At 34.8% G+C, this 24,964-nt stretch overlaps 1 protein-coding gene across 6 annotated transcripts in view; it reads left to right on the top strand.

The window, feature by feature from the left end:
- DNAH12 (dynein, axonemal, heavy chain 12) overlaps nucleotides 1–24,964 on the top strand; it is a 66,302-nt gene that overhangs the window by 20,082 nt on the left and 21,256 nt on the right. For all 6 annotated transcript variants that reach the window (XR_005839459.2, XR_003077518.3, XM_015293384.4 and 3 more), the window contains 28 exons: nucleotides 285–437; nucleotides 836–1,075; nucleotides 2,041–2,286; nucleotides 2,612–2,731; nucleotides 3,620–3,729; nucleotides 4,636–4,819; nucleotides 6,005–6,145; nucleotides 7,002–7,085; nucleotides 7,173–7,361; nucleotides 8,091–8,207; nucleotides 9,032–9,220; nucleotides 9,692–9,843; nucleotides 10,380–10,518; nucleotides 10,606–10,772; nucleotides 11,194–11,449; nucleotides 13,427–13,726; nucleotides 14,857–15,035; nucleotides 16,320–16,512; nucleotides 16,603–16,764; nucleotides 17,626–17,820; nucleotides 18,594–18,727; nucleotides 19,509–19,671; nucleotides 20,369–20,449; nucleotides 20,950–21,126; nucleotides 21,923–22,054; nucleotides 22,509–22,598; nucleotides 24,168–24,308; nucleotides 24,445–24,686. Coding sequence is in view for 4 of the 6 variants with exons in the window: in XM_015293384.4 (XP_015148870.2) it covers nucleotides 285–437; nucleotides 836–1,075; nucleotides 2,041–2,286; nucleotides 2,612–2,731; nucleotides 3,620–3,729; nucleotides 4,636–4,819; nucleotides 6,005–6,145; nucleotides 7,002–7,085; nucleotides 7,173–7,361; nucleotides 8,091–8,207; nucleotides 9,032–9,220; nucleotides 9,692–9,843; nucleotides 10,380–10,518; nucleotides 10,606–10,772; nucleotides 11,194–11,449; nucleotides 13,427–13,726; nucleotides 14,857–15,035; nucleotides 16,320–16,512; nucleotides 16,603–16,764; nucleotides 17,626–17,820; nucleotides 18,594–18,727; nucleotides 19,509–19,671; nucleotides 20,369–20,449; nucleotides 20,950–21,126; nucleotides 21,923–22,054; nucleotides 22,509–22,598; nucleotides 24,168–24,308; nucleotides 24,445–24,686 (4,676 nt within the window). In the remaining 2 variants the exon portion in view is untranslated. The remainder of the gene's footprint in view (nucleotides 1–284; nucleotides 438–835; nucleotides 1,076–2,040; nucleotides 2,287–2,611; nucleotides 2,732–3,619; nucleotides 3,730–4,635; nucleotides 4,820–6,004; nucleotides 6,146–7,001; nucleotides 7,086–7,172; nucleotides 7,362–8,090; nucleotides 8,208–9,031; nucleotides 9,221–9,691; nucleotides 9,844–10,379; nucleotides 10,519–10,605; nucleotides 10,773–11,193; nucleotides 11,450–13,426; nucleotides 13,727–14,856; nucleotides 15,036–16,319; nucleotides 16,513–16,602; nucleotides 16,765–17,625; nucleotides 17,821–18,593; nucleotides 18,728–19,508; nucleotides 19,672–20,368; nucleotides 20,450–20,949; nucleotides 21,127–21,922; nucleotides 22,055–22,508; nucleotides 22,599–24,167; nucleotides 24,309–24,444; nucleotides 24,687–24,964) is intronic.

Below are 24,964 nucleotides of genomic sequence, written 5' to 3'. Positions count from 1 at the left end.
AAGTTGTATCTAAACAAAAAAATAAAGGTTGGATCTAATAAAGTTTGAGTAATCATCGTTGTGATGATGTATAAGACTAAACTTTCTTTTATGGAAAATTCAGTTGTCTCTATTTCTAGACTAAATAATTTTCAGATTTATAAGTCGGTATAATATATAAACATTCTTTTTTTTTGTTTCATACAGTCATTTTATCTAGTGCAGTTTAAATTCACATTTTCATTCAAAATAATCTCATATAAATGACGCACTAATAATTTTCATAAACTATTTCTGTTCCTTAGATTGGAGCTTTTTATTTAAACCTTGGTGGAGCCCCTGAGGGTCCTGCAGGGACAGGTAAAACAGAGACCACGAAAGATTTAGCTAAAGCTCTTGCTGTGCAGTGTGTTGTCTTCAACTGTTCTGATGGCCTCGATTATGTGGCAATGGGAAAGGTAAATGGAAGTGTTAAAATTCCCTTTTTATTTATTAGGATGGAAACTGTAGGATGCCCACTTTGCAGAAGCACTTGTAAATGAATGTCACCTGAGGTTTGCTACCCTTGGATGTAATATACTGGTCTCAACATATTAAAGTTTTCTGCACTGTGAAAGCCTATCAAGTCACTAGTTAGAACACAAAAAGTAATGACTGCTGAACAGAATCTTCTGATTTACCTTCCTTTAAAACACAGAAAGGGCTTTGTCAGTATAGCACTGACTTTTGCTCTAAACAGGCTTAGATATCATCATAATTGTATCTTCCATATATCAAACTTCTAACATGATTCTCTTATTTTCTTTTGGATCCTTGAAAATTAGAGATACTATTGTTGTCTTTTTTCATTTTACAGTTTTTCAAGGGTTTGGCTTCATCGGGTGCATGGGCGTGTTTTGATGAATTCAATCGCATTGAACTGGAAGTTTTGTCTGTTGTGGCCCAGCAGATCCTTTGCATCCAGAGAGCCATACAGGCAAAACTAGAGAAGTTTGTTTTTGAAGGAACTGAACTGAATCTTAACCCCAACTGTTTTGTAGCTATTACTATGAATCCAGGTTACGCAGGACGTTCTGAACTTCCAGATAATCTGAAGGTAAAACAATAAAAGACATTTCTGCTTTAAAATGATTCTAAAAAGGCACATATTGCTGGTATTAATTCAGATTTAATTCAGTTTAATTCAGATTGTGCCACTTACGTATTTATTTATCAATTATTGACAAAGTAAGCGTCTTTTGCCTAATTGCTGTTACTTTTGAAAGAATTTGAAAAAAATGGAGGAATATGTTAGAAAAAAAGTGCTTTAAGAAGGTATTTTTGCATAGCATTTATTGCAGCCTTATTTAATAGAATAAATGTTAGTGAACAAACTAAACCTTGTCCATGTAATGAGTTTCCTTACGCTACATGATGAAATAAAATCTTAGAGATTATTATACTGTCTATATTAGCGGTTTCAGTGGGAAGTTTGGCTTTAACCAAGTAATCTGGAGGCTTTTGGAAAGAGTCCTATCTGGTACCTGTCCCTTAAGACTCAGTGTAGGACTCAGTAGGAGCTATGAATGTTAACTTAAAGTAGACTTAATGCAGTATGAAAAGTATGTCAGCTTCAGATTACTTCAGGAAAGGAAGTGCATTTGCTCATGCTGTCTGCATCATGTACTGCTCTGTGGGACTTATCAGTGTGGGGGCAAACTGCAGTCTTGAGACAGTGCAGAGAGATAAGAGCTAGTAAGACGTCTTTTCTGTGTTCAGTTGTACATCTCAGTGGATCTTGATGGTAGCGTACTTGCATTAGCTTTTCTAGCAAGTTGTAAACTCTATCTATCTATATTGGTAATTTTTCTATTTTGTTGGCTCCCAGTGTTTTTACATAGTACTGCTTTGCAGTTCTATGATTCTGTGACTGCTGCAAATCAACCATAGGCTTATACCTGATTTTATGAAGCAGTACTTCATTTAAAAAGGTGATACTGCTTACCATTAGAAATGCTGTGGTGGGATGAATCCATTCCTCACAAAATTGTCTTAAGATATTTCTTTGGGTATGTGTTTCAGGTTCTGTTCCGAACAGTAGCTATGATGGTTCCTAACTATGCTTTGATAGCAGAAATTTCTCTCTATTCATATGGATTTCTGAATGCAAAGTCACTATCAGTGAAGATAGTAATGACCTACAGGCTTTGTTCAGAGCAGCTTTCTTCTCAGTATCACTATGACTACGGTATGCGAGCAGTTAAAGCTGTGTTGGTGGCTGCAGGGAATTTAAAACTGAAATTTCCAGAGGAAGATGAAGATGTATTGGTAAGTTCAGGGAATAATTCTTAAGGAACTTTACTGATGCATGCAGCTCAGAATTCTTAGGGCAGTCCCACCACATCTTCACTGACATGTCACTGATCAACCTTACTTAGTTTCCCTATTGATGAAACAAAGCTAATTCTCTTTTAGTTCTATTATTATTATCTTTTAAGTGCATGCTATGCTTTTCAGTGCTATGCTGGTGATTGTGCTTAACTGCTTATCAAGGGCACCCTATAATTAAAAATCTTAATTTCATATTAGATCATTTTAGTTTCTGAACAGTGTATTCTTCATTTCTAATAGAATGTGTAATTGTTTTCTCTAGCTTCTTAGATCAATTAAGGATGTGAATGAGCCCAAATTTTTGTCATGTGATATACCTCTCTTCATGGGTATAACTAGCGATTTATTTCCTGGAATCAAACTTCCTGATGCAGACTACAAAGTAAGTATAGTTGTAACCTTTCCTTCCTAAAAATTATTGGTTTTGCTTGTTTTGTAACCAGGTGATTAATACAATAATTTATGAATTACTGAAAAATAAGAAAAACTGCAGAATATTTGCAATGAAATTTGTACCACAGAAAATTCTTGAATCTGAGTATAATTCACATCCATGTTCCATTACGTACAGAATGACAGTGTAAGAAATCAAAACTGATCTGCAAATTTGCCAAATTTAAAAGTCTGACTGATTTCCTTCTTAATTTTTGGATACAATTGATCCCTAATTTTTGGATCTATTTTAGTGAAATTAAGCCTTGCACTTGTATTTTCTGTTGCTTATAGCAACGAATAAAGCACAGTTCCTTTGTAGGAGGATCACTGGGGAAAAGATGAACGTGTAGGAAAAGACAAAATGGACTAACTTTTTAAATTTTTCCAGAGAATACTAAACTTCTGACAAAACCATACTATGCTCAAGCACGCTGTTAGTTCCTGATGAGGATATAACATCCCCTCAAGATTAAATTGGTAGTTAACTCCTGTTGTAGCATTAGAAATAGAAAAGTGTTGTGGTTTTTGTTTTGTTTTGTTTTTCCAGGGGTGACTGCTGTATTCTGGTTGATAGTGTTACATGTATTATTGAACGTGAAACCCTTATTAATGATCATAATCTCTTCTATCATAGTCCAAGATGATAATTTAAGGAATAGAGTGCAATGATTATTTACTTGTAGTTTTACAATGAATAAAATCTAATAAAAATACTTAGTCTAGATTTATACATCTATAAATTGTAAACATGAGAACTGGTTTTTAAAAGGGCAAAAAAGGAAAAGAAAAAAATGGTTGTAGCAAATGATAAGGTTGTAATTTGGTCTGATTTTAGGATTTTCTGGAATGTGCACATGAATGTTGTATTCAACATAACGTCCAACCTGTGAAAGCTTTTGTAGAGAAAATGATACAGACCTATGAAATGATGATTGTTAGACATGGGTAAGATTCTCATTACTATTTCACAAGCTGTATTTGTTGTCATTTTGGTTTATGTCATGGTAGTTATCTATATCAAGTGTAAAAGATATTATGAGTGGCAGAATGGTTCAGTTTGTGTTGAAACAGTTACTGTTGAGGTAGAATTATTTTTTTCATAGTGACTGGTATGGTGCTGTGTTTTGCATTGAAGGGAAAAATAACATTTCTTGAGCAGTGCTTTTGCCAAGTCAGGAATCTTTCAGCTAACTGATTTTTTCAGTAAACTGATTGAGGGAATGTGTACAATATATTGCCCTTATGATTGTTGCTATTCAGCTTATCAGTTAATCCTTCCAGGGTGACGCTGTTACAGTCACATCCCTCTGCTGGATGAGCAGTAAAGTTATTTTTAAATGTGGCTGAAGGTAGTTTGGTATTTGTGTATGTGTGTGTAGTACACATTCCTGCTGCTTGTCTTTTTCCAGAACTTGGCTACAAGCTGTGTAGGATGGAAAATAAACTAGGAAATAATATGTGATTCTGTAAATAACTGAAATTAAGGAGTGGATCAATGTTTCAGAGGACAACTTGTGTACAGTGGCTGTGCAGTGAAGTTTACGTGCGCCAATCAGCTGTTTTCTGCCTAAATGATGTTTTGTAAATCTAAAACTAAAATGACTGCTATGAGTTGTAGAACTTAGATGTACATGCAGTGTAAGCGTGTGAGTTCATGTATGGCTTTGAATGCAACTCCTTCAGAATGTGAGCATGCTTTTTCTAGAGAGGAGGGCCAGATCTACCACAATATTTAAACATATAAATAGCATATAGGTAATATTGTTGTCCTTCATATGGTCTGCAAAAGTTAAAATGCAAGACAGATCTATTAATAGCTTTTTTCTTTCTTTCTTTCTTTTCATCTAACAGCTTTATGCTGGTAGGGGAATCTTTTTCTGGGAAGACCAAAGTTCTACATGTGTTGGCAGATACATTGTCTCTTATGAAAGAACGTGGGTATGGTGAAGAAGAAAGAGTGGTTTTTAGAACCGTGAACCCCAAATCAATCACTATGGGTCAGCTTTTTGGGCAGTTTGATATGGTATCACATGAGGTAACATATGTTTTAAAAGTAGCATGTAGCAATGGCCAAACTTTATCAGTTTGGTTTTTTTGTTCTTGTTTCAGTTTTTATTCTTTCATCTTCCATGGATTTCATTGGGCTTGTATGAGTGCACTTGTTTAACTACATTCTAACTTCAGGTTAACTCATGGTGTTATTGTTCAGCTGTTTTCAGGGTCAGGAAAGGCACTTCACGTTGCTCCTGCTTGTGGCTCTTAAGTCCCAATTCCAGACAACATTTCTTCATCCCTCTCTGGGACTCGAGTGTTAACTGTAAATAATAGTACTGGTTGGCTGACTTCAAGAAAAAATAAGCAAACATACCAGTATGGGCTCAAGGACTAGGAGCTAATAATCCCATGTGGTTTTCCTACTCTGTAGTATTTCTAATACTTTTTGTTTTTTCCTATTCCCAGATATAGCAAATCTCCTTGATTCTCAATAGTAAACAGTTGAACTTGTGGTTTTATCACTTTAAATTCACATGAGAACACAGTTGTAAGTGTAGTTTTAGCTAATACTTAGAGGACCACTTTCAAATTAGTGTTTCAAATAAATGCGGCAGTAAATTTGTATGAAATTACATGGGTTTACATATGCAAAATAAGCAATACCGCACTGAGGGTCATTGTTCTAATATGCTTCCATCCATGCTGGGGAGATATACTAAGGTTAACTGGATTATTTTCTCTGTCAATTCTAACCAGTGCAATTAAATCAGTATAAAAAAGCTATTTAGAAAAGCTTAAAACCTGATGTGTCTCCACATGTAAAATATTGGTTTGGAGAAGAAACAATATTAAAAAAAAAAAGGAATGTGAAGTAATGAAACATAGGGTGACTCTGGGAAGAAGCAGATGCAAGACAGAGCAGAAGCACTTCTAAGTGCCTTTCTATTCTTTCTTAAAAAATATAGCATTACAGGCAAAATACCACTGTTTAATTTCCATTTGCTGGCATGGTCCTTTGTGAAACTGCAAATCTGTGTTCTACGCTTTTCCGAGCAAGAGAAGAATAGTTAAAGAATAATGAAAAGGAAATGAACAGAAAAATGTAACATTTTCAATTAAAATAGTCTTTGGCAAATACTTACTATTGGGGTTACTTACTGTCTTTTTTAAACTGAAATGTATATACTGTCTTTTTACTTCTCGTTCCTATGTTCTCCCCCTCTAGTGGACAGATGGTATAATTGCTAATACTTTCAGAGAATTTGCATTATCTGAGACTCCTGAGCGCAAATGGGTTATCTTTGATGGCCCCATTGATACCCTGTGGATAGAAAGCATGAACACAGTTCTGGATGACAACAAAAAGGTATCAGTCAGTGCAAATAAATGCCTAAGTAAATTGATATGACATTTTGAAAATGATCTTCAATGAATAAAAGCACAAAAGCACACAGCAATGCTTGGCATTTGAAAAGTGTAAGTGCAAGGTGGCTTTGGGAGCAAACTGTAAGATTTGTGAAGTTGTTTTTTTTTATTTTTATTTTTTGAAAATCATAGAATCAACTTGTAACATATTTAATGTATAGTATCCCCTTAACATAAGAACTTCTAACAAAAATTAATAATTCAATTTTAAATCTAAAAAGTGACAATTACAATAAATATAAAGGCCATGTTTCCAAAACTTGTCTTTAATTGTAAGTTTTTGCAATCTCAACTGAAAAAACATTTGCATTTTCAAAATTAACTTCTGAAGTCAGAGTTGTAACTGCACAACACTTCTGAAAAAGTGTGTGTAAAACTTACAGACTGTTTTATGTTTAAATTTGTGAAAATACTCAATTTGGACTGTTACTTTTCTAAGCAGGAAAAATGGCTCTCCAAGTGGAGTGCTTCATTAGTAGCACCAATAGCAGCAGATCTTCTTTCTCCTTTCTAATTGAGGCCTTTTGTTTATCCTGTCATATGCAGGATTAGTTACTGGTAATAAAGCTACTGGCAGGATAGTGTGGTATACTATGATATAAGTAAAGAATTTAGCTAAATCTAGTATGGCACTGATTACTGCTCCAAATGATTTAAAGTTTATGTAGTTGGCCTCCCCTTTGCTTATTCATGGCTTTACTGATATTCACATAGAGTTTCTAGTGAGACACGAAGAGTAATTAGCAAGTAAATGCTTACTTTTTTGTAATCTTCTTTGTGATTTTCTTTTCTTAAAGCTTTGTTTGATGAGTGGGGAAATCATCCAGATGTCTCTTCAGATGAGTCTTATTTTTGAAACAATGGACCTTTCCCAGGCATCAGTAAGTTTTTATTTTATTTAAGGGAAATGTAAAATAAGGTTCAATATATTAAATTTATAATAGAATAAGTTTACAATTCTTCCTTAGCCTGCTACAGTCAGTCGCTGTGGCATGATTTATTTGGAACCTTCACAACTGGGCTGGACACCACTTGTTACCTCTTGGTTGAATAAACTGCCTGAACCTCTTAACTTAAAGGAGCATCAGGATCTTCTACAAGGGCTTTTTGATTGGTTAATACCACCAGCATTACAACTCCGTCAGAAAAAGTGCAAGGTATTTTTTGTGATTTATTTTTTTCCTTCAGTAGTTAGTTGTCTACTTACATTCAGTTGAACTTGGGTAGCAGAGGGGCTGTTCTCTCCTGATGAGCAATTACAGTGCATATGCAGCAGCCTCCTCTTGGAGTTTTGCGAAGGGCAACTCTTGTGTCTATTCTGAAAAGTTAGAACAAGAATATTAGGTGTGACTTGTATTGTAAGCTGGTCGTAGTTTTCACCCTGTTCTTTAGAAAAAAAAAAAGCAACAATTACTCAAAATACTGAGTGGAAAGTCTTTCTTTTGTTTTTTTGTTTTTGGAGGTGTTTATATTTTAGGTGTGTTCTGTGGCTTTTTTCTTTTTAAAATGTTGTGTCGAATAAGGAACACTTTTTAAGCTTTAGGGAAACGTGTAGTTGTTTTTTTTTTTTACAAACTGCATTATAGCACATAGACTTTTGCTTTTTGTTCATTGCTGTAGTTGTTTTTGTGTGTATTCTTTTTGTTTTAAGATGTGTGATTATAGTTGGTCACTTGGTGGCCATGAATTTGCTTAACAACCTCTGTGTTTTGACATTTCAAATACAGAGGGTCATAAATGATCTTTAGAATGAAAATCAGTGTAAACCTTGACTTCACATATTTGTTCTGTATTAGCTAATTATTTAATTACTTTAGTATTTTAACTCCAAAAGATGAGCTACCTTAACTCATGAGGTATAATACCCTTCCTTTTGTATCTCTTAGGAGCTGGTACCTACAAGCAATAGCAATGCTGTAGTAGCTCTTACACGGCTTTTTGAAATGTTGATGTGTCCAACAGTACAAGATACCACCAACAAAAATATCCGTGTGTTGATTATGGTTGGTTGCTTTTTTAAACCTGTTGTAAGATGTATAGCTATTTCTGCATACACTTGTCTTCAAATCTACTTTGACTAACAAAGCCACCTTAATTTGGGATTAAGATAAATGAGAAACAGCTTTGCTTCTTTGTTGTTCCCCTTCCCCCCAACAACCTTTGGAGTTGCCAGGATGTGACGGTAGTGTAACAAGTAACAAATACAATTAAATATTTTACTGTTTCCAATTTAACTGGGATTTTACTGTTTTTCCAATTAACTGGGATAACTACTGCTTTTATTAGGAGTGCTTTCCAACTAACCGAGTAATTAGCTAAAGCAAAGTATCTGGTTTCCTTAGAACAGACAAAAGGACATATTACATGTGTCTACGTAATACTCATTGACTTGTTTGAGCAAAATTTTCTTGGGAGGAGTGTTTTCTATGAATTTATAGTAGATAGACCCTGTGTCTGACCTTTATGGCTCTTTGTAAGATAAACTGGAAAAAAAAAACCAAACAAAATGTAGATGTTTCTATTTAAAACTTTACTTGAAAATTCCTAGATCCTGGTTTGCAATTAGAAAATCCCTGAGATCAAGTATGGCTGATCTATTCTCAGACTTTGGCATGTGACAGAATGCTTCAGTCTGTGAGCTTTTTTTCATATATTTCCTTGAATGAGGATTTAGTTTGTCATTAATCAGATTTCTAGATCTCTCTCGACCAGGTTTTATTCTAGGGCAACCTGTAAATATTTTTCTGAATTATCTTATAATCAGACTATACAAAGCTCAGATTATGTATCAGTTTTTCAGACTGTTTCTTTCGTTTTGCCCTTGCAGGGTTCCTTTGCTTTTGCCACAGTCTGGTCCATTGGTGGCACTTGTGATAGTGACAGCAGAATCATTTTTGATACTTTCTTGAGGGAAACTTTGGCTGGCAAATCTGGAACAAGTCCAGTACCAAAGGTCGTGGGAAAATGGGAGTGTCCCTTTGAAGAGAAAGGTTTGGTGTATGACTATGTGTATGAGGTATGATTTCTTGCTTCTACATTGATTGAACATTTGTACAGTCTGAGTGGAATGAAAATAGCGCTGGGTGTGGATATTTCAACTTCACATAGTTTGTTAGATGTTATAGAGCATTAGTGTTGAATCAGATCCCACAGTGCATACTTCATTTATTATTCTTTTTAAAATACTAAGTTCTGACCAATTTGTTTTTAGAAAATACCGAGCTGTGCATATCAAGTATGATTCTTTTCTAACTAAAGCTGAGCTGATAGACTCAAGTTTGGTTTTCTACATACGAAAGAACTTCCTAGAAGGAAAAAAGGATATTGAGCCCATAGGCAATTTACTACAGTTCTGTTTTGTATCCTTTGAAAATACTCAAAGAGCAAGTACTTGCTCTTTTGAAGTTAAGCTTATGTTCTTTTGTATGGTTGGTTGATTGGATTTTTTTTTGTTGCTTTTTTGTTTTTGCATCTGTGTTTTTCCAAGATGAAAGGGAGAGGACGTTGGGTTCATTGGAATGGGTTTATTAAAAATGTTGATTACAGTGGTAAAAATGTGAAGATTCAAGATATCATCGTCCCAACTATGGATACAGTCCGATATACCTATTTGATGGAACTGTTTGTTACCCATGGAAAGTGAGTTACTTCAATACAAATTTCTGAGTTACTTGTTATAGGCAGAAACATCTCTTACTCTTTCCATTGATTTCATGTAGAGCTTATTTGGCCTGTTGAAAATAGGAAATTATTAGAAACAATGCACTTTATTGTCTCAATTCTGGGTTTGATTTGTTTTTCTTTTTTTTCTTTTCTTCTTTTTTTTTTTTTGGTTTAATGAAGTTCTGCTGTAATCTTGCTTTATTATGCTGATTCTTTGTTTTTCTGTTGATGGTGTTAACTTCTTTGTGTGTGCATACACGCTCCAAAACCAAAAGAATGAGAAAAGTTTTTCTCTTTGACCCCTTTGTCTTCTCATTGTGTGTGAACTACAATTATGAGGAAGTTGCATGGATATGTATTTCAAAACATCATATTGTCTTCTCTTTTTAAGGCATTTTATGTTTTCTGAGGTAGGAAAATGTCAAAAAGTCTTTGTATTCTAGTGGCAGTTAATTTGTAGTTCAGATTTCTGCAGTCTGTGCTTTTTTTGTTTTATTTCTTTCTTTGTGAAGACCACTCCTTTTAGTGGGACCCACAGGTACTGGGAAATCCGTATATGTCAAGGATAAGTTGATGAACAACTTGGATGGGGAGCGCTACTTTCCCTTTTTCATTAATTTTTCAGCTCGAACCAGTGCCAACCAGACTCAGGTTAGTAGAACAGGCAATTTGTCTTTTAAAAATGTGACCAATATGAATATTTAATCATCGTTTTAAATATTTCTGTCTGCATTTTAGAACATTATTATGGCCAGGCTGGACAAGAGGCGCAAAGGAGTCTTTGGTCCTCCAATGGGAAAAAAGTGCATCATTTTTGTAGATGATATGAATATGCCTGCTTTGGAGAAGTATGGTGCACAACCCCCTATAGAACTTTTAAGACAGTTCTTTGACCATGGAATTTGGTAATATTTGAAATAAAACTGAAACATTCAAGTTGCTTGATATGCTGATACATTATTCACTTGAATTTTATTTTAAAATATTTCTTAAAGAGCTTTGTAGATTTTACAGTAGCTTTGGTTTATATGAAAAACATTAAAGCTTGGTTTCTGTTTCAAAATTCTGTATCAGGTTTCATTTAACTCTTATTAAACAAGTAATCTTTCAGACCAGCATGGTTTGTTAAGATTAACTAAGGCATAATTAGTTTCAAGGCTAGGGCTTTTTGTTGTTGTTTTTTCTTAATGATGTTTTTATATATATCTGTATATGTTATGCACGCAGAAAGCGTTTTGTGGTATAGATGCATCTAATCTCATTTGTCACAGTACTATCTGTAACTGTATCTAAATAATGCATTATAATTTTTTTTTTTTTTTTAAGGTATGACTTGAAGGACACATCTAAAATTACCCTCATTGATATACAGTTACTTGCTGCTATGGGGCCTCCAGGAGGTGGGAGGAATCCCGTTTCTCCTCGATTTTTGCGACACTTCAACATTTGCACTATCAATTCTTTTAGCGACGAAACAATGATCCGCATCTTCTCTACCGTAGTGGCTTTGTACCTGCGGTCTCAGGAATTTCCTCCTGACTACTTCTCAATTGGAAATCAAATTGTCACTGCCACTTTAGAGGTAAGAGGCAAATGTCTTTATGGAAGTTTGCTTTGTCCAGTAAAATTCCTCTATCTCTATAATAATTTAATTGGTGAAATAGCGCTTTCAGATGTTTTGTTCCTTTTTAACATACAGGCTCATGTGTCTTGAGAAAGCTATCCAGTTTTCTGGCTGCAGTAATCCTCTTTTTCTAGGAAAACTATCTTTGAGTGTTGAGTCATTGTGGTCTTCATGGTACCTGTCCACATACATCAGGTAGATCAGACTGCAATGCCTTTGGAGGTCAGGCAGGCACAGGAAGTTTTCTCATGCAAAGGCAAAATGAAAATATCAGTTGCAATACTTACAAAATAACTTCTTTGAAAGACGAAGATTGAAGAAATCACCTCTCTGCTCTCTTTTTTCTCCCAGTTCTTATGCTAATTACAGACACATCACCGCAGAATTAGGAAGCTAATGTGGACATGCAGCTTTGTAGAATCTAACTCTAGTACAACAGAAGACTTCACAGACACTTGTGAAACTGAAGTAGTCTGACTCAACTGTATGCAATTTCTAAGTGTTTTGTGAAATTTCACGTTGCAGATTTTTGCAAGTATCATATCTGCAATGTACCACACATGCAAAAAAGGAATGGTAATTTGTGACATCTTTGCAAAGAAACATTGAGTTACAGGCGTAACATTGAAGTATAGCTTTGATGGCATATTACATTTCAGAAATCAGTAGTAAGAGTTAGCCTAACATAAGTATTCATCATTGAAAAGATGCATTTAGGTAGCTGATATTTGACCAATGAGGAATTCTGAAGAAAATTCAGTAATCTCCATAAAATAAAATGGCTGAACTTGTGTAGGAGGCATGAGTTGGGGATTATTAGGAGGTGGCATTTTCTTCTGCTGCAGAAGTGAGGCATTTGTCACACTTTTTCAATAGTTCTGCCTGTACCCAAGTATGTATCCAAGTCTGAATCCACCTCATTCCAAGGAGTTGCAGAGCTGGTATTTAAGAATCTGTGTCAGATGAATATATTAACATGTGAATGATGAGGCTGACTAACTGCTGCCACTGGAAATCTCTTTGTAGGTTCCGTTTGTTCTTATAAAAAAGGGAAGGGATTTGCGAAAAACTTTTGCTTCTTTAAGAAAAAAAATAATAGTGGCAGCTCAAAAGAGCTACTATATGCTGCAGTTTGAATGCATTTAATTACATATGCTATTTAAAATATTCACTTAAGCATGTTAGACTGATTTTAGAGCGTTGTCTTTTAATGCTGTTGTGCAGCTTTTTCTCATCAGACTGCATCAAAATGTGTTTATACAGTCAGACTCTTATAGATATGCCTACTGGATAGAAAATCTATTCCAGCATGATTTTGCATTCCAGTAAGCCTGGCTCCTAGGTTTAAAGTATAGTGGAAGAATTGAGCTTTGGATGCAGGACAACAGGCAAAACAAATGTGTGCTCAGTACTGTGGATATAGTAAGACTGTAAAACTTGATTTTTGCTTTTCTATTCAATTTTTTTTTTAAGAAATTTAATGTTTGATAATTTTCTTCACATGTAAGTACATATAGATCAGAACTGTGCTCTACTGATGTTCCGTGTAATGACAAATGACAGTATTTCCATCATACAAGAAGTTAGTGACAGCTGGTGTGTTTGGAATTACAGTCAAGCATATTAAGAAGAGTGCCTTGTCACTCTTACTTAATTCCTTCAGCATCGTAATGGAATTTTAAAATTTTTGAATAATTTCTACGTATACAAACAAACTCAAACTGAAAACCTGGGAGAATAGCATTATGTATCATTCATTCCTTCACTTGAACTCATGACATCTGAATAGTATTCCTGATCCTATAATAGATATATTTACACGAGTTCCAATTACCTATACCACTTGCAAATTTTGATTAATAGTATATCTTTTAAAAGATATAATAATATAACTAGTGTTAATGTCTTGTTGATTTTTGTTTTTATTGTCTTTAGATGTATAAGAAAGCCATCAAAAATCTTTTGCCCACACCAGCCAAGTCTCATTATACCTTCAACCTGCGTGACTTCTCACGTGTTATCCATGGCTGCTTGCTCATTAAGAGAATTTCGGTTGAAAGCAAACAGACAATGATTCGTCTGTTTGTACACGAGGTATTTCGTGTCTTCTACGACCGTCTGGTGGAAGACAGTGATAGAGCATGGTTGTTCAATTTAATGAAAGATATTGTGAAAGAACATTTCAAAGAAACATTTGATTCAGTTTTTGCACATCTGAGTCAAGGAAACGCACCTGTGAGTATCTCATTAACATGTTGTAGAATCATTGGTTCGTTATAAACTTGGGACTAGAAAGTCTCCCAATTGCAAGTGAAATTTAGGTTAAATATGTTCAGAAATTGGAATTGAGTTTGGAAATGAATTCTTCAGAAAAAGAATTAAAATGTTTGAAAGATTTTGACTGTTGTATGTGAACTTTTTTTTTTTCAAAACTGTATTTCATTTAAAATATGGGTGAGCTTAGTTTTCCATTAAACAAATTGTGTATCCAAAATTCAAGTAAAAATTGAATACAACTTGTTTTGAGCTTATCAAAAAAAGCTGAAGTATTTATGTATTAGGAAAATTCTTCTACCAAGTGCAGTCTCTTATTAAGATCTGAGAAATAAAGCATCCAATTAATTGGTAGATAAGCAGAACAACTTTAAGAAAATAATGATAAATCTGTGACATATTTTCTTGGAGATGTAGCAGCACACACTGAATCATTGGGCAATGACAGGTTGCAGGAAGAAAACAACAACACATGATTTATAAACAATCCCTACCACAAATGTAGCTGGGATATGCACATGATACAATACCTAGAATTAGAAATATTATGAATAGAATTCCAGAGTCCTGGCTTACTGGGTAAAGAGACGTTCTGTTTTTAAATCTAGCCTGTGACTAATTGCTGTGGTAAACTGCTTTCTTTAATTGTAATGACATTTTAGTATTTTAAATATTGTATAAATCATGTTATAATGTATTTCTTGATTTTATTTTCTCTTTTTTTGTTGTTGTTTTGTTTTGTTTTTCTCCCTCTACCATTTCGTTGCTCTTAAGAAGAAATAACTTTTGTGGCCATAGCTGTTCATTTCACACGCTGAAATTTGCTAAACATACATTTCGTAAATTTGTTGTAATTAGATGTTCATGCTCATGAGATTACTGTGTAGAAAAGTATGTGTGTGTGTATATATATATATATATATATAGTTTAGTATGGGAAATAGGGGATTTTGAGGGGGGCATTATTGAGTTAAAATATTGGAGTGCTTGCTTTGCTCTCTTGAGTGTTTGTCTAGATGCTCTTTTTTTTTTCCAACTGATAAATACTGATGTTAAATATGACCTTATAATCTGTTGCATATTCACCATAGGTAACAGAAGAAAACATGAGAAGTTTGTTTTTTGGTGACTATGTTAATCCAGAACTTGAGGAAGATGAAAGTCTTTATGTTGAAATTCCAAGTATTCAGGTGTTTGGTGATGTTGTGGAACAATATCTGGATGAATATAATCAAGTCCACAAAACGAGAATGAACCTTGTGGTTTTCAGGTGCCTACAATATGTATTATAGCACAAAGAGCTCTATACAGTAGTTGATCATTCAGTTTATCCAATTTTGCAGGCTTGTTTTTTATATATATCATCCCCTTTGCATGTCCACCCAAGTGTTCATGATGGTGTGCTTTTTTGGATGGATATGAACCATTTTTTTTCTAGCCATTTGCCTTTTTCTGTCAGAATGTAAGTAATAAGTTCTTTTTTTTTCAGAGGGCCTCTTTGAATGTATTCTTCAGTGGCTACAGAAGCAACAAATATATTTGGTGCTGTGCTTCTGCTGAGCCTCTCTTACCAGTGAAGATGGATGTCAGTTTACTCATTTGTACTTTCATTGAACTTTCATTTAATGAAAGACAAAGATTCTAGGGTTGAGGTACAAAGTGAGATACAGCACTGTCACGGCCTGTCTGCCCTGTTATCATGCAGCACAAGGACTCTTCACTTGGGGCATGTGCACAACTTGGTGCTGCAGCTAATCTTGTGACATTTTAGGCTCTGTGGGCTGCTGTGATTTCCTTAGTTTATGGTGAGACAGAGCTCCAACTGAGACAGATTAGGAGGACGCAACTCCATCCTCTTCCCTATTTCTAGGGTTTACTGCCTCTTTGCCACTGTAATTCGATATGTAGATGATTTGTGAAGATGATTACAGTTCATATAATTTAGGTCATTTTGACAAACTGGGTTTGTAAGTACCTGTTTATACAAATGTACTGGTAGTGTGAAGGGCTGGCAGCCTGAGGAAAGGCCAAAAGGCCTGAGTGTAGAAGCAATATCCCTGTTACATCTTGGAAGGGCACCCAGGAGACCATGTTTGACTATAGCCTTAAAGGCCAATCTCATGGATAACTTCCTGGTTTGACTGTGGATTACTTTGGTTGTTTAGACAAATAACAGAGCTTGTATTCTTTGAAAGACTTTAACCTTTTTTAATTTTATTCCTCCTCAACTTAAGTACTCTGTGCCTTGTGCAAAGTCTCCTATAGACTTTGCTTCATAATTCGAAAATGAATTATGCTTATGTTTTCACAATAGATAGGACTCTAAGTAATGTACAGCTCCTGCTTTCTGAAGATGCTGTTCCCTTCTCTACTTCACAAAAAAGACATTTTTATTTTACTGTGCTGTGGTGCATGCTACTACCTTTCTCCTCCTCTGTATGCCTTCAGAAATTTATTTTGGAGATGGTAATTCTGTATATGCTTAACAGATTCATTGGTGCACGAATGTATGTATGTTTCTACCATTTTGGTAATTAACACATCTCAAATTTAGGTATGTGTTGGAACATTTGTCTCGTATAAGCCGTATTCTGAAGCAGTCAGGAGGTAATGCTTTGTTGATTGGCATGGGAGGAAGTGGACGTCAGTCTTTGACTCGTCTAGCAGCATTCATGGCAAAAATGTGTGTTTTTCAACCAGAGATTTCCAAAACCTATGGCACAAATGAATGGAGAGAAGATCTGAAAGTTAGTATTAATAACATCTTTGCATCTTGATTTAATTTTGATGAAGAATGTTTTGGAGTTTACAATGTTTTAACTGTTGTGCATTTTCAGAACCTCCTGAAGAATGCAGGTGTAAAGGGCTTGAAAACTGTGTTTATAATCACAGATGCACAGATTAAAGAAGAAAGCTTTTTAGAAGACATTGATAGTCTCCTCAACAGTGGAGAGGTACCCAATCTTTTTGCAGCAGATGAAAAGCAAGAGATCATTGAGGTATCTTTTAATTCTCTTAAATGTCATCTCCATTTTGTCAGTTCAATGTGAAGTATGCCTTAAATCAAAATGGCTTCTGGACATGTGCACTTAAACTTGAGGTTTTTTTAGGCTTTTTGCAGAATCAGCCAGTTATTAGTAAACTGGAGTAGCTTATGCCTACTGCAGGCTTTAATTCTGACCTCATGCTCTGCATACAAAGGCATTAAGTTGTGCACATAGGAAACTTTGTTTATTCACAGATATGCTGAGGCCATAGTTTTTACATTATACTGTGCAGAAGAAGAATGTGGACATTTGCTTTTGTGGTAGTAGCTTTTCTGTAACGAGAGTAGTAATTTACTTCATCTGTTCATATGTCCTTAATTTCTTTGAGTGACAAAAGATTGATTGTAGTTAAGCTTATTTTTATGTATTTATCACCAGAAGACTTTGGCTCATTATTTCATGAGGGAGCAGATTTTAAATTTTGATTTTCTGAATGCATCTTAACCATCTGTCTTAACCAAATATGTCTTATCCTTCTGGAACTCATGTTGTGTTTTTAATTTTTGTTCTGACATATTCTCAGTTGTTCAAAGCAGCAAGTGATCCTTTCTAGAATGATTTATCAGGGTCACAGATAAATAATGTACTATTTACTCATATTTACGTATTCAAAAATATTAATATCCACTCATTTACTTATCCTTAACTCTTATTTACTACTTGTTCTGTTTTTTGTTTTTTTAGTTTACTTTTCATTTATATATAAAAGATTTTTGTTTAATGGTGATGCTGTCTATAACAGTATTGTTAAATACAGAAATACTTAATAAGTAGTTATATGTACAATGTATATTTATATATATTATTCTCAAGGGTGTTCGTGCAGTAGCTCAAGCTGGTAATAAACATGAAGAACTCAGTCCCTTGGCCTTATTTGCATTTTTTGTGAACTGCTGCAAAGAAAATCTCCATATTGTAGTAGCGTTCAGCCCAATTGGAGATGCTTTTCGCAATCGTCTGAGACAGTTCCCCTCACTTATCAACTGCTGTACTATTGATTGGTTCCAGGTATGTGAAAGTATTTGTTTTTTTCCCCAACAAACTGTTTGTTTTTTAACAATATCTTTATTTGCATATGTTTGCATGTGTATTTCCTTTTGTATTCAATGTATAATACTCTGTTTTTTCAAAATTTTGAAATACCATGGGCATTTTTGGCCATTTTTTTAAAGCTCTTTCCTGTAAAATCTCAGCGTTTCTTCAGTGAGTCAAATTCAGACTTTGTTACTACAAATTTTGTTTCCAAGTAGTGAGTAATCTCAGCATGGTGATAGTAATTTGTCATTTTATTGCATAATGTGTATATTTTGAAGGTCTAGATTGTAAAATGGTCATAATTACTCTGGTCTGCTAACGAGCATCATGGCAATGACTATAGCAGATATGTGTTCTGTTGGAAGGCTATAAGAACAGAAGTTAGAAAACTACTGTAAGTAATAGTACTTGATATAAAAGCAATGTTATTCTCAATTTGAATGCAGTTAGCTCTATGGGTTGGCCTGGTGCTGAAGTCAATTAATTTATCTGCCAAAGGACATCAGATGCAGAAATCCTTGGGTAAAATGATAACATGCAGTTTTAACTAGAACATCATCCAGGATTCACCAGGACAGACTGTGTAGGTAGTGACCTTGTTGCCTGATGCATTCCTTATATCAGTTCATTGCTCTTGAGACATAGCTGTGACTAGTGTGTCTCATACTGGTGTATCAAATAAAGAAAAAATCTTTTTTATACTTTGAAGACCGCTAGCAGTTAAATTTTCCTCATTTCTCTCTCAGCCATGGCCTGAAGATGCCCTTGAGCGTGTGGCTAACAAGTTCTTAGAAACACTGCAACTCACAGACAGGGAGCATCAGGAGGTTGTGGCCATCTGTAAATACTTTCATACTTCAGTTTTATCACTTTCTTCAAGGTCAGTCTGTTTCTTTTAAAAACAACATGTTAATTTATAGAAATATGAAAAGGCAAAAGAGTATGCTGTTGAAGAGTAAAGTGAACAACAGAACTCAAAGTTGTTTTACTAAGGGTAATAAACAGCTAGATAGTAGGTGGCTGAGTTTCATTGCTACTGTCTTATAAATTAATGTATAAGCTGTCCAGCTTAAAAAATATTGTATAAAATTGTAGAAACTGTTTACTCCTGTTATCACAGAATCATAGAATGGCCTGCCTTAAAAACGACCACAATGATCATCTAGTTCCAACCCCCTGCTATGTGCAGGGTTGCCAACCACCAGACCTGGCTGCCCAGAGCCACATCCAGCCTGGCCTTGAATGCCTCCAGGGATGGGGCATCCACAGCCTCCTTGGGCAATCTGTTCCAGTGCGTCACCACCCTCTGAGTGAAAAACTTCCTCCTAATATTTAACCTAAACCTCCCCATCTCAGTTTAAAACCATTCCCTCTTGTTCTATCACTATCCACCCTTGTAAACAGTCATTCCCCTTCCTGTTTATATGCTCCCTTCCAGTACTGGAAGGCTGCAATGAGGTCTCCCCGGAGCCTTCTCTTCTCCAAGATAAACAAGCCCAGCTCCCTCAACCTTTCCTCATAGGAGAGGTGCTCCAGCCCTCTGGTCATCTTAGTGGCCCTCCTCTGTTATTTGCCAAGCAGTCCATTTACACATCTTTTCTACCAATAGTTAAGGTGAAAAGAAAAATAAAAAGATTAAAGGTGTTCTTTACTTGTAATAGGTTCTTTCGAAGTCTGAAACGCCATAACTATGTTACTCCTACTTCTTATCTTGAACTTATTGCTGCCTTTCGGAAACTTCTGACTCAGAAACAAGACTCTGTAATGAAAGCCAAGAAGAAATACGTGAATGGGCTAGATCAACTAGCTTTTGCTGAATCACAGGTGAGATAAGCAGAAGTGGAACTGAAAATACAGGATGGGTGGTGGAAACAGATCTTGTCCATGAATGATAAGTCAAAAACACTACTTCAGATCTTTAAATATACAGAGGCTTAGAAATAGATTGAAATCTTTAAAATAGAGAGCTGTCTTAATTTTCTGGCTCCAAGTCTGGTTAAAATTAAAAAAGGATTTGCATTCTAGTTTGTGTCTGTGTGAGCAAAATATGTTTCTAGTTTAAGAAAGAGAACAGTTATTCTAATGATGCAGAACCCTGTATTTCTAAAAAGAGAAAAGTGATCCATACATTTTTGCATTGCATTTCTATTCTATTACACCTAATATTTTGTATGATTTAATTTCAAGCAAATTGTTTGAAAATTCTGCACAATCAGTAGAAGTATAAGAAATTTCTTCTGCTTTTGCATTTCTACAGATGTAGCTGTCCAAAGGCCTCTAAGCACAGCAGTATGTGGTCATTGCTTCCCTTTCCTAAATAGTTGACTATAAGTGAATGCAACTCTTAAAATTAGAGATTATACACGAGATAAAAACAACAATCTCTGAAGTGTTATGTTTTGAAAACAAATGTTATTTCCTTATATCAATAGTCATAACATAAAACTTGGATCTTACATAAATTGTTGGAAATTTTGCTTTGCAATTCAGAATCCTGCCTGATTCTTTTGTGTATATATAGGTTGGTGAGATGAAGCAAGAATTAGTTCAGCTGCAGCCCAAATTGGAAGCGGCTAAAGTGGATAATGCAAATATGATGAAGGTAGAGTTGTATATAACGTTGTCTTTTTATTGTAAGAATGTACATATGCATCAGAGGCCTCTGTGAAGACTAGATGCCACTTGAGAAGAACTGAAGAGAGAGTACTTGGATGAAGAGTTGGCTGGTAGCTGAAAATAAAATAAATTTCCGTAGTCAGTATTACAGACTGAAGCTATTCACTGTAAAACCTTGTTTTGAATTACAGACTAACACACAGACTTCTTTTGTTTCCTGAACATCACATGTACTTTAGCTTCTCTTGACAGCAGTCTGATTTCATGCAGTGTACTTACTGTTAAAGTTTTAGAACGATGCTGCGTTATACTAAGAAACAAATTGTTCCCTCAACATAAATTGAAAATATATGAAAATATTGAAATACTGAAAAATAGAGAATATCAAAGTATTCAATAACTGCTGTACTAGGTAATCTCAGTTTGTTTCATTATTCATTGTTCGTTGTTCACAGTAGAAAGCTCACCCCATATCTTTTTCTTTAGACTATAGAAATAGAATCTGCAGAAGTGGAACAAAAAAGAAAAACTGTAAAAGTAGATGAAGAAATTGCAACAAAAAAAGCTGAAGAAGCTCAGGCTTTGAAAAATGAATGTGAGAGTGATCTGGCAGAAGCAATCCCAGCCCTGGAGGCGGCGCTTGAAGCTCTTGATACTTTAAAGGCAAGCTAACCTAGACTTCAGCATTTGGAAGTTATTTAATATGATGGAGCTCTTATATTTATTTGGGAAAGAATACACTGAGATAAAAGGACTTGAAAGGTACTACGTTTCCTAGGCTTTGGCAAAGGAGATACAATACCTAGCACAGTCATAGTTGAGTAGATGTCCATTTCATGTACTCATAATACCAAGCAGGAGTTTGGGCATTTATAAATGCCCAATTTTTTTCATTTGCAAGAAAGTGCACTTGGAATGGAGGTGCCCGCAAGATGAAGTTACCAGCAGTGTTATCAGCTGGATTTTCTCTTTCAGCTAAAGTATTATTGATCAACAGTGTGTAAGATGGCATATGCATATGGCTAAGAATTATCTGGATCTTAAAGTAAATTTTTTTCTGCTTATCATGACTTAAACATCGTCTGAAAGCAGTATTTTTTAGAAAGTCATGGAGGAATTGCTTTGTAGGACTTGCGTAGTATATGTGATGTCTAAGGTGATATTTATGAAAGTGTATTAAAAATATTCTGACCTGGACTTTAAAAAATATAATTTAACTGTTACTTTCCAGTTACTGGCATGTATTTCATTTTTATTACAGCTGTGCGGGATAAATTCATGGATATTTTTTACTTGTCTCGCTAATGCTGTATAATCTCCTCTAAAAGTCCTCTATAATTATATTCATTGACAATGACGTTACAATTTCTTTTTTTTTTTTTTTCTGTTAGATCATTTATCTTAGTGGTGAGAAACACAATAAATATTGTAATTTTTTAAATTGTGGTTTTTATTTTAGCCTTCTGATATATCAATTGTTAAATCAATGAAGAATCCTCCATCTGGTGTCAAACTTGTCATGGCTGCTGTCTGTGTCATGAAAGACATAAAACCTGAAAAAATTTCAAATCCTGCAGGGACTGGAGGCAAGGTAATGTGACTGATGATGAGTTTCAAATAAAACCATAATTCATGTACTTCACGATGCAGAGCATTTTATCAATAAGTAGGGTAACTTGAGGACCAGTAGTCAAATGTTTACAACCTCCATACATTATTTCATCAAAAACTACACCTCAGACATTTTTCAGTGACTAACACACATAATTTGGAATTCTGGAACCTGCAAAGAGAACTCATTTAATTTGCATGACACATATATAAATAAGAGAAAATAAATAATTCTTACCTAGTGACTGATTGGTTTCAGATATGGTTTGAAGGGAAATGTATAACCTGACAGACTTTTTCCCTCTTTCATTGCTGTGTCATTGAGATATCTTATCATCAGTTTTAAATGTATATGAGTTAATTAGAAGAGGTTTATAAGTTTTGTTTTTGTGTTTGTTTAAAAATTTAAAGTTATTTCCTACTGTGTTTTGTAGATCTTGGATTACTGGACTCCAAGCAAGAAACTCCTTGGTGACATGAATTTCTTAAAGGATTTGAAAGAGTATGACAAGGACAATATTCCAGTAAGGATTTTGTTGTGTTTTTCATTAGTTGTTACAGTATAGATGTCTCCTGGAGAGAGAAAAAAAAAAAAAAAAAAAAAGAATAGAAAACATTATATAAGAGGCCACGTTTGCCTCAAGTTTGTCAATTAAGAATGAAGCATGACGAGGATTCTTTTCAAGATTATGGGATATCTCCATGAGATGAATGTGGTCATAGCAAATGAGTCAAACTTCTTTCGGTTGGCCCTTGTGGGTACCATTTCAAAAGTAGTTTAAATCCCCTTTGGGAATTTCTAAGGCTTCTGTACTGCCTGTTTTCTATTTGAATTAAATATACCTCTGTGTACAAATGCTCCTATTTTCACAATTTGTAAGTATTATCTCAAGAAAAACTAAAAGACTGTTGGAGCAAATAATGTTCTTACCCATTAACCTGTACCCAAAAATGACCAGAAGCAGGTGCTGTGGAAAGAACAGAAATATTGTATATGATATTTTCTGCAAATGTTACTCTATGCTCGTGCTCTTCAAATGAAGGATATCCTATGTTAAGTATAGTTTTTGTGTGTTTAGTAGCTTTTGTTGGATCATTTTTCCATGAATTCTCTTGTTCCCTTAAGACTACGTAAATTCTTGTTGCCACCAGATCTTTTCAGAGGGCATTCCAGAAGTCTCTCTTGAGTGGTATGAGAAGCTATCTCCTTTTGTTTCTGATAAACCTTGATCCTCTTAGCTTCATTTGAAGTATGTTGTTTTGGGTTTATTTTTTGCTTGTTTTTGAAGAGACAGTGAATGTTTGCTCCATGTCCAACCTTTCTATGCCTTTTTTTTTTTTTGTGCTAGTTTTTCTAAGTCAATTACTTCAGCATTACAAATATTTTTAATTTTTAAATAACTGCCCACATTGGTTCTCTTCATAATGTGCTTTTCTGATTGTGTTATTTTTGATTGAATGTATGCTGAAAAAATGGAAATATTTTCTTAAGTATAATAGAAAATACAAAAAAAAAAAAAAAAACCAATAAACCCAGAAGCTACAAAACTTTAAAATCTGACCTGCTCCCAAAAGGATGGAGAGCGTGATTCTTGTAGTTTGCTAAATTTAGTAGAAATTGAATATGCTTTGTCCCTCATAAAACTTGTTCCAGGAAGTAGGCACAAGCAATGTAGTTCATTCAGATCTTACCGTAAGTCAATAGAAATACATTTTTATGCTGAACCCCGGCAGTTGTGTTGATAAATGACAGTAAATAATGAAATCAGCAGGTTTTGCATCAAGGAACAACATAATTTAAAGGCTTGTGATTGTAATGCTTTTAATACTTAGGTAACTACCACATGGGTGACATAGCAATTGTGCAATTATAAAGGATAAGGAAAGGATCAGGATGAGAATGTGAAAGACCACAAAGAGTAACAGGAAAATCAACAGAAACAGATGGGAAGTGTTTTCTACAACAGTTAATACTAAGTCATTCTTTACTATATCAGAGTATAGAGAAGTGACAATCAGTGTAATTTGAAGCGTCAGCAGTTAACCTTTGCTATGTGAAAACTTTAATGGCCTATAATGCCTTTGTCATCCAGGCAGCTGTCATGCAGAAGATTCGGGCTGAATACCTGACTAATCCAGAGTTTGATCCACCTAAAGTGGCTAAAGCTTCCTCAGCAGCAGAGGGTTTATGTAAATGGATTATGGCAATGGAGGTGTATGACAGGGTTGCAAAGGTATGTTTTTGATCCTAGTCCCATGGTGCTATGAGATCTTTCCTTTGCTTGGTATGTTCACCTTTAACATTTTTATTTAATAACAAATACGCAAAAATATGCCTGAAACGCTTGTGTATTTTTTGTAATTGAATAGGTGGTTGCACCCAAGAAAGATCGTTTAAGAGAGGCGCAGCAGTCCTTAGCTGAGACGCTCACACTCTTGAATCAGAAGAGAGATGAACTTGCAGCAGTTGAAAATCGTTTGGCTGCTTTGGAACAAACATTTAGCGAGAAAACTGAAGAAAAGGCTCGTTTAGAATTCCAGGTTGATCTGTGTGCTAAAAAGCTAGAACGAGCAGAGAAGTTGATTGGAGGCCTTGGTGGTGAGAAGTCAAGGTCAGATTAAAGATACAATCTCTGTTGTAAAGACTAGAGACAGAATTAGAACTTCAGTTCTCTGAGACTTGTCTGTAATGTCTGAATATGGGCAGCAACATTGGGAGCGTTGTAGAGAAAGTCTTCAAAATGAGATGAAACAACAGCTTAACATATAAGCCAACATATCAGTATGTATAAATAGAGATGTATACAATATAACAGCAACAAAAATGTTGATTTGATCATCAGTGTCATAAATGTGGATGTTTCATTGCCACAATAACCTGCAACTTCTG

The sequence above is a fragment of the Gallus gallus genome, chromosome 12 (assembly GCF_016699485.2).
Source record: "Gallus gallus isolate bGalGal1 chromosome 12, bGalGal1.mat.broiler.GRCg7b, whole genome shotgun sequence".
Taxonomy (NCBI): domain Eukaryota; kingdom Metazoa; phylum Chordata; class Aves; order Galliformes; family Phasianidae; genus Gallus; species Gallus gallus.
The sequence above is the reverse complement of the archived record's forward strand: the minus strand, read 5'-3'. Positions and strand labels throughout refer to the sequence as shown.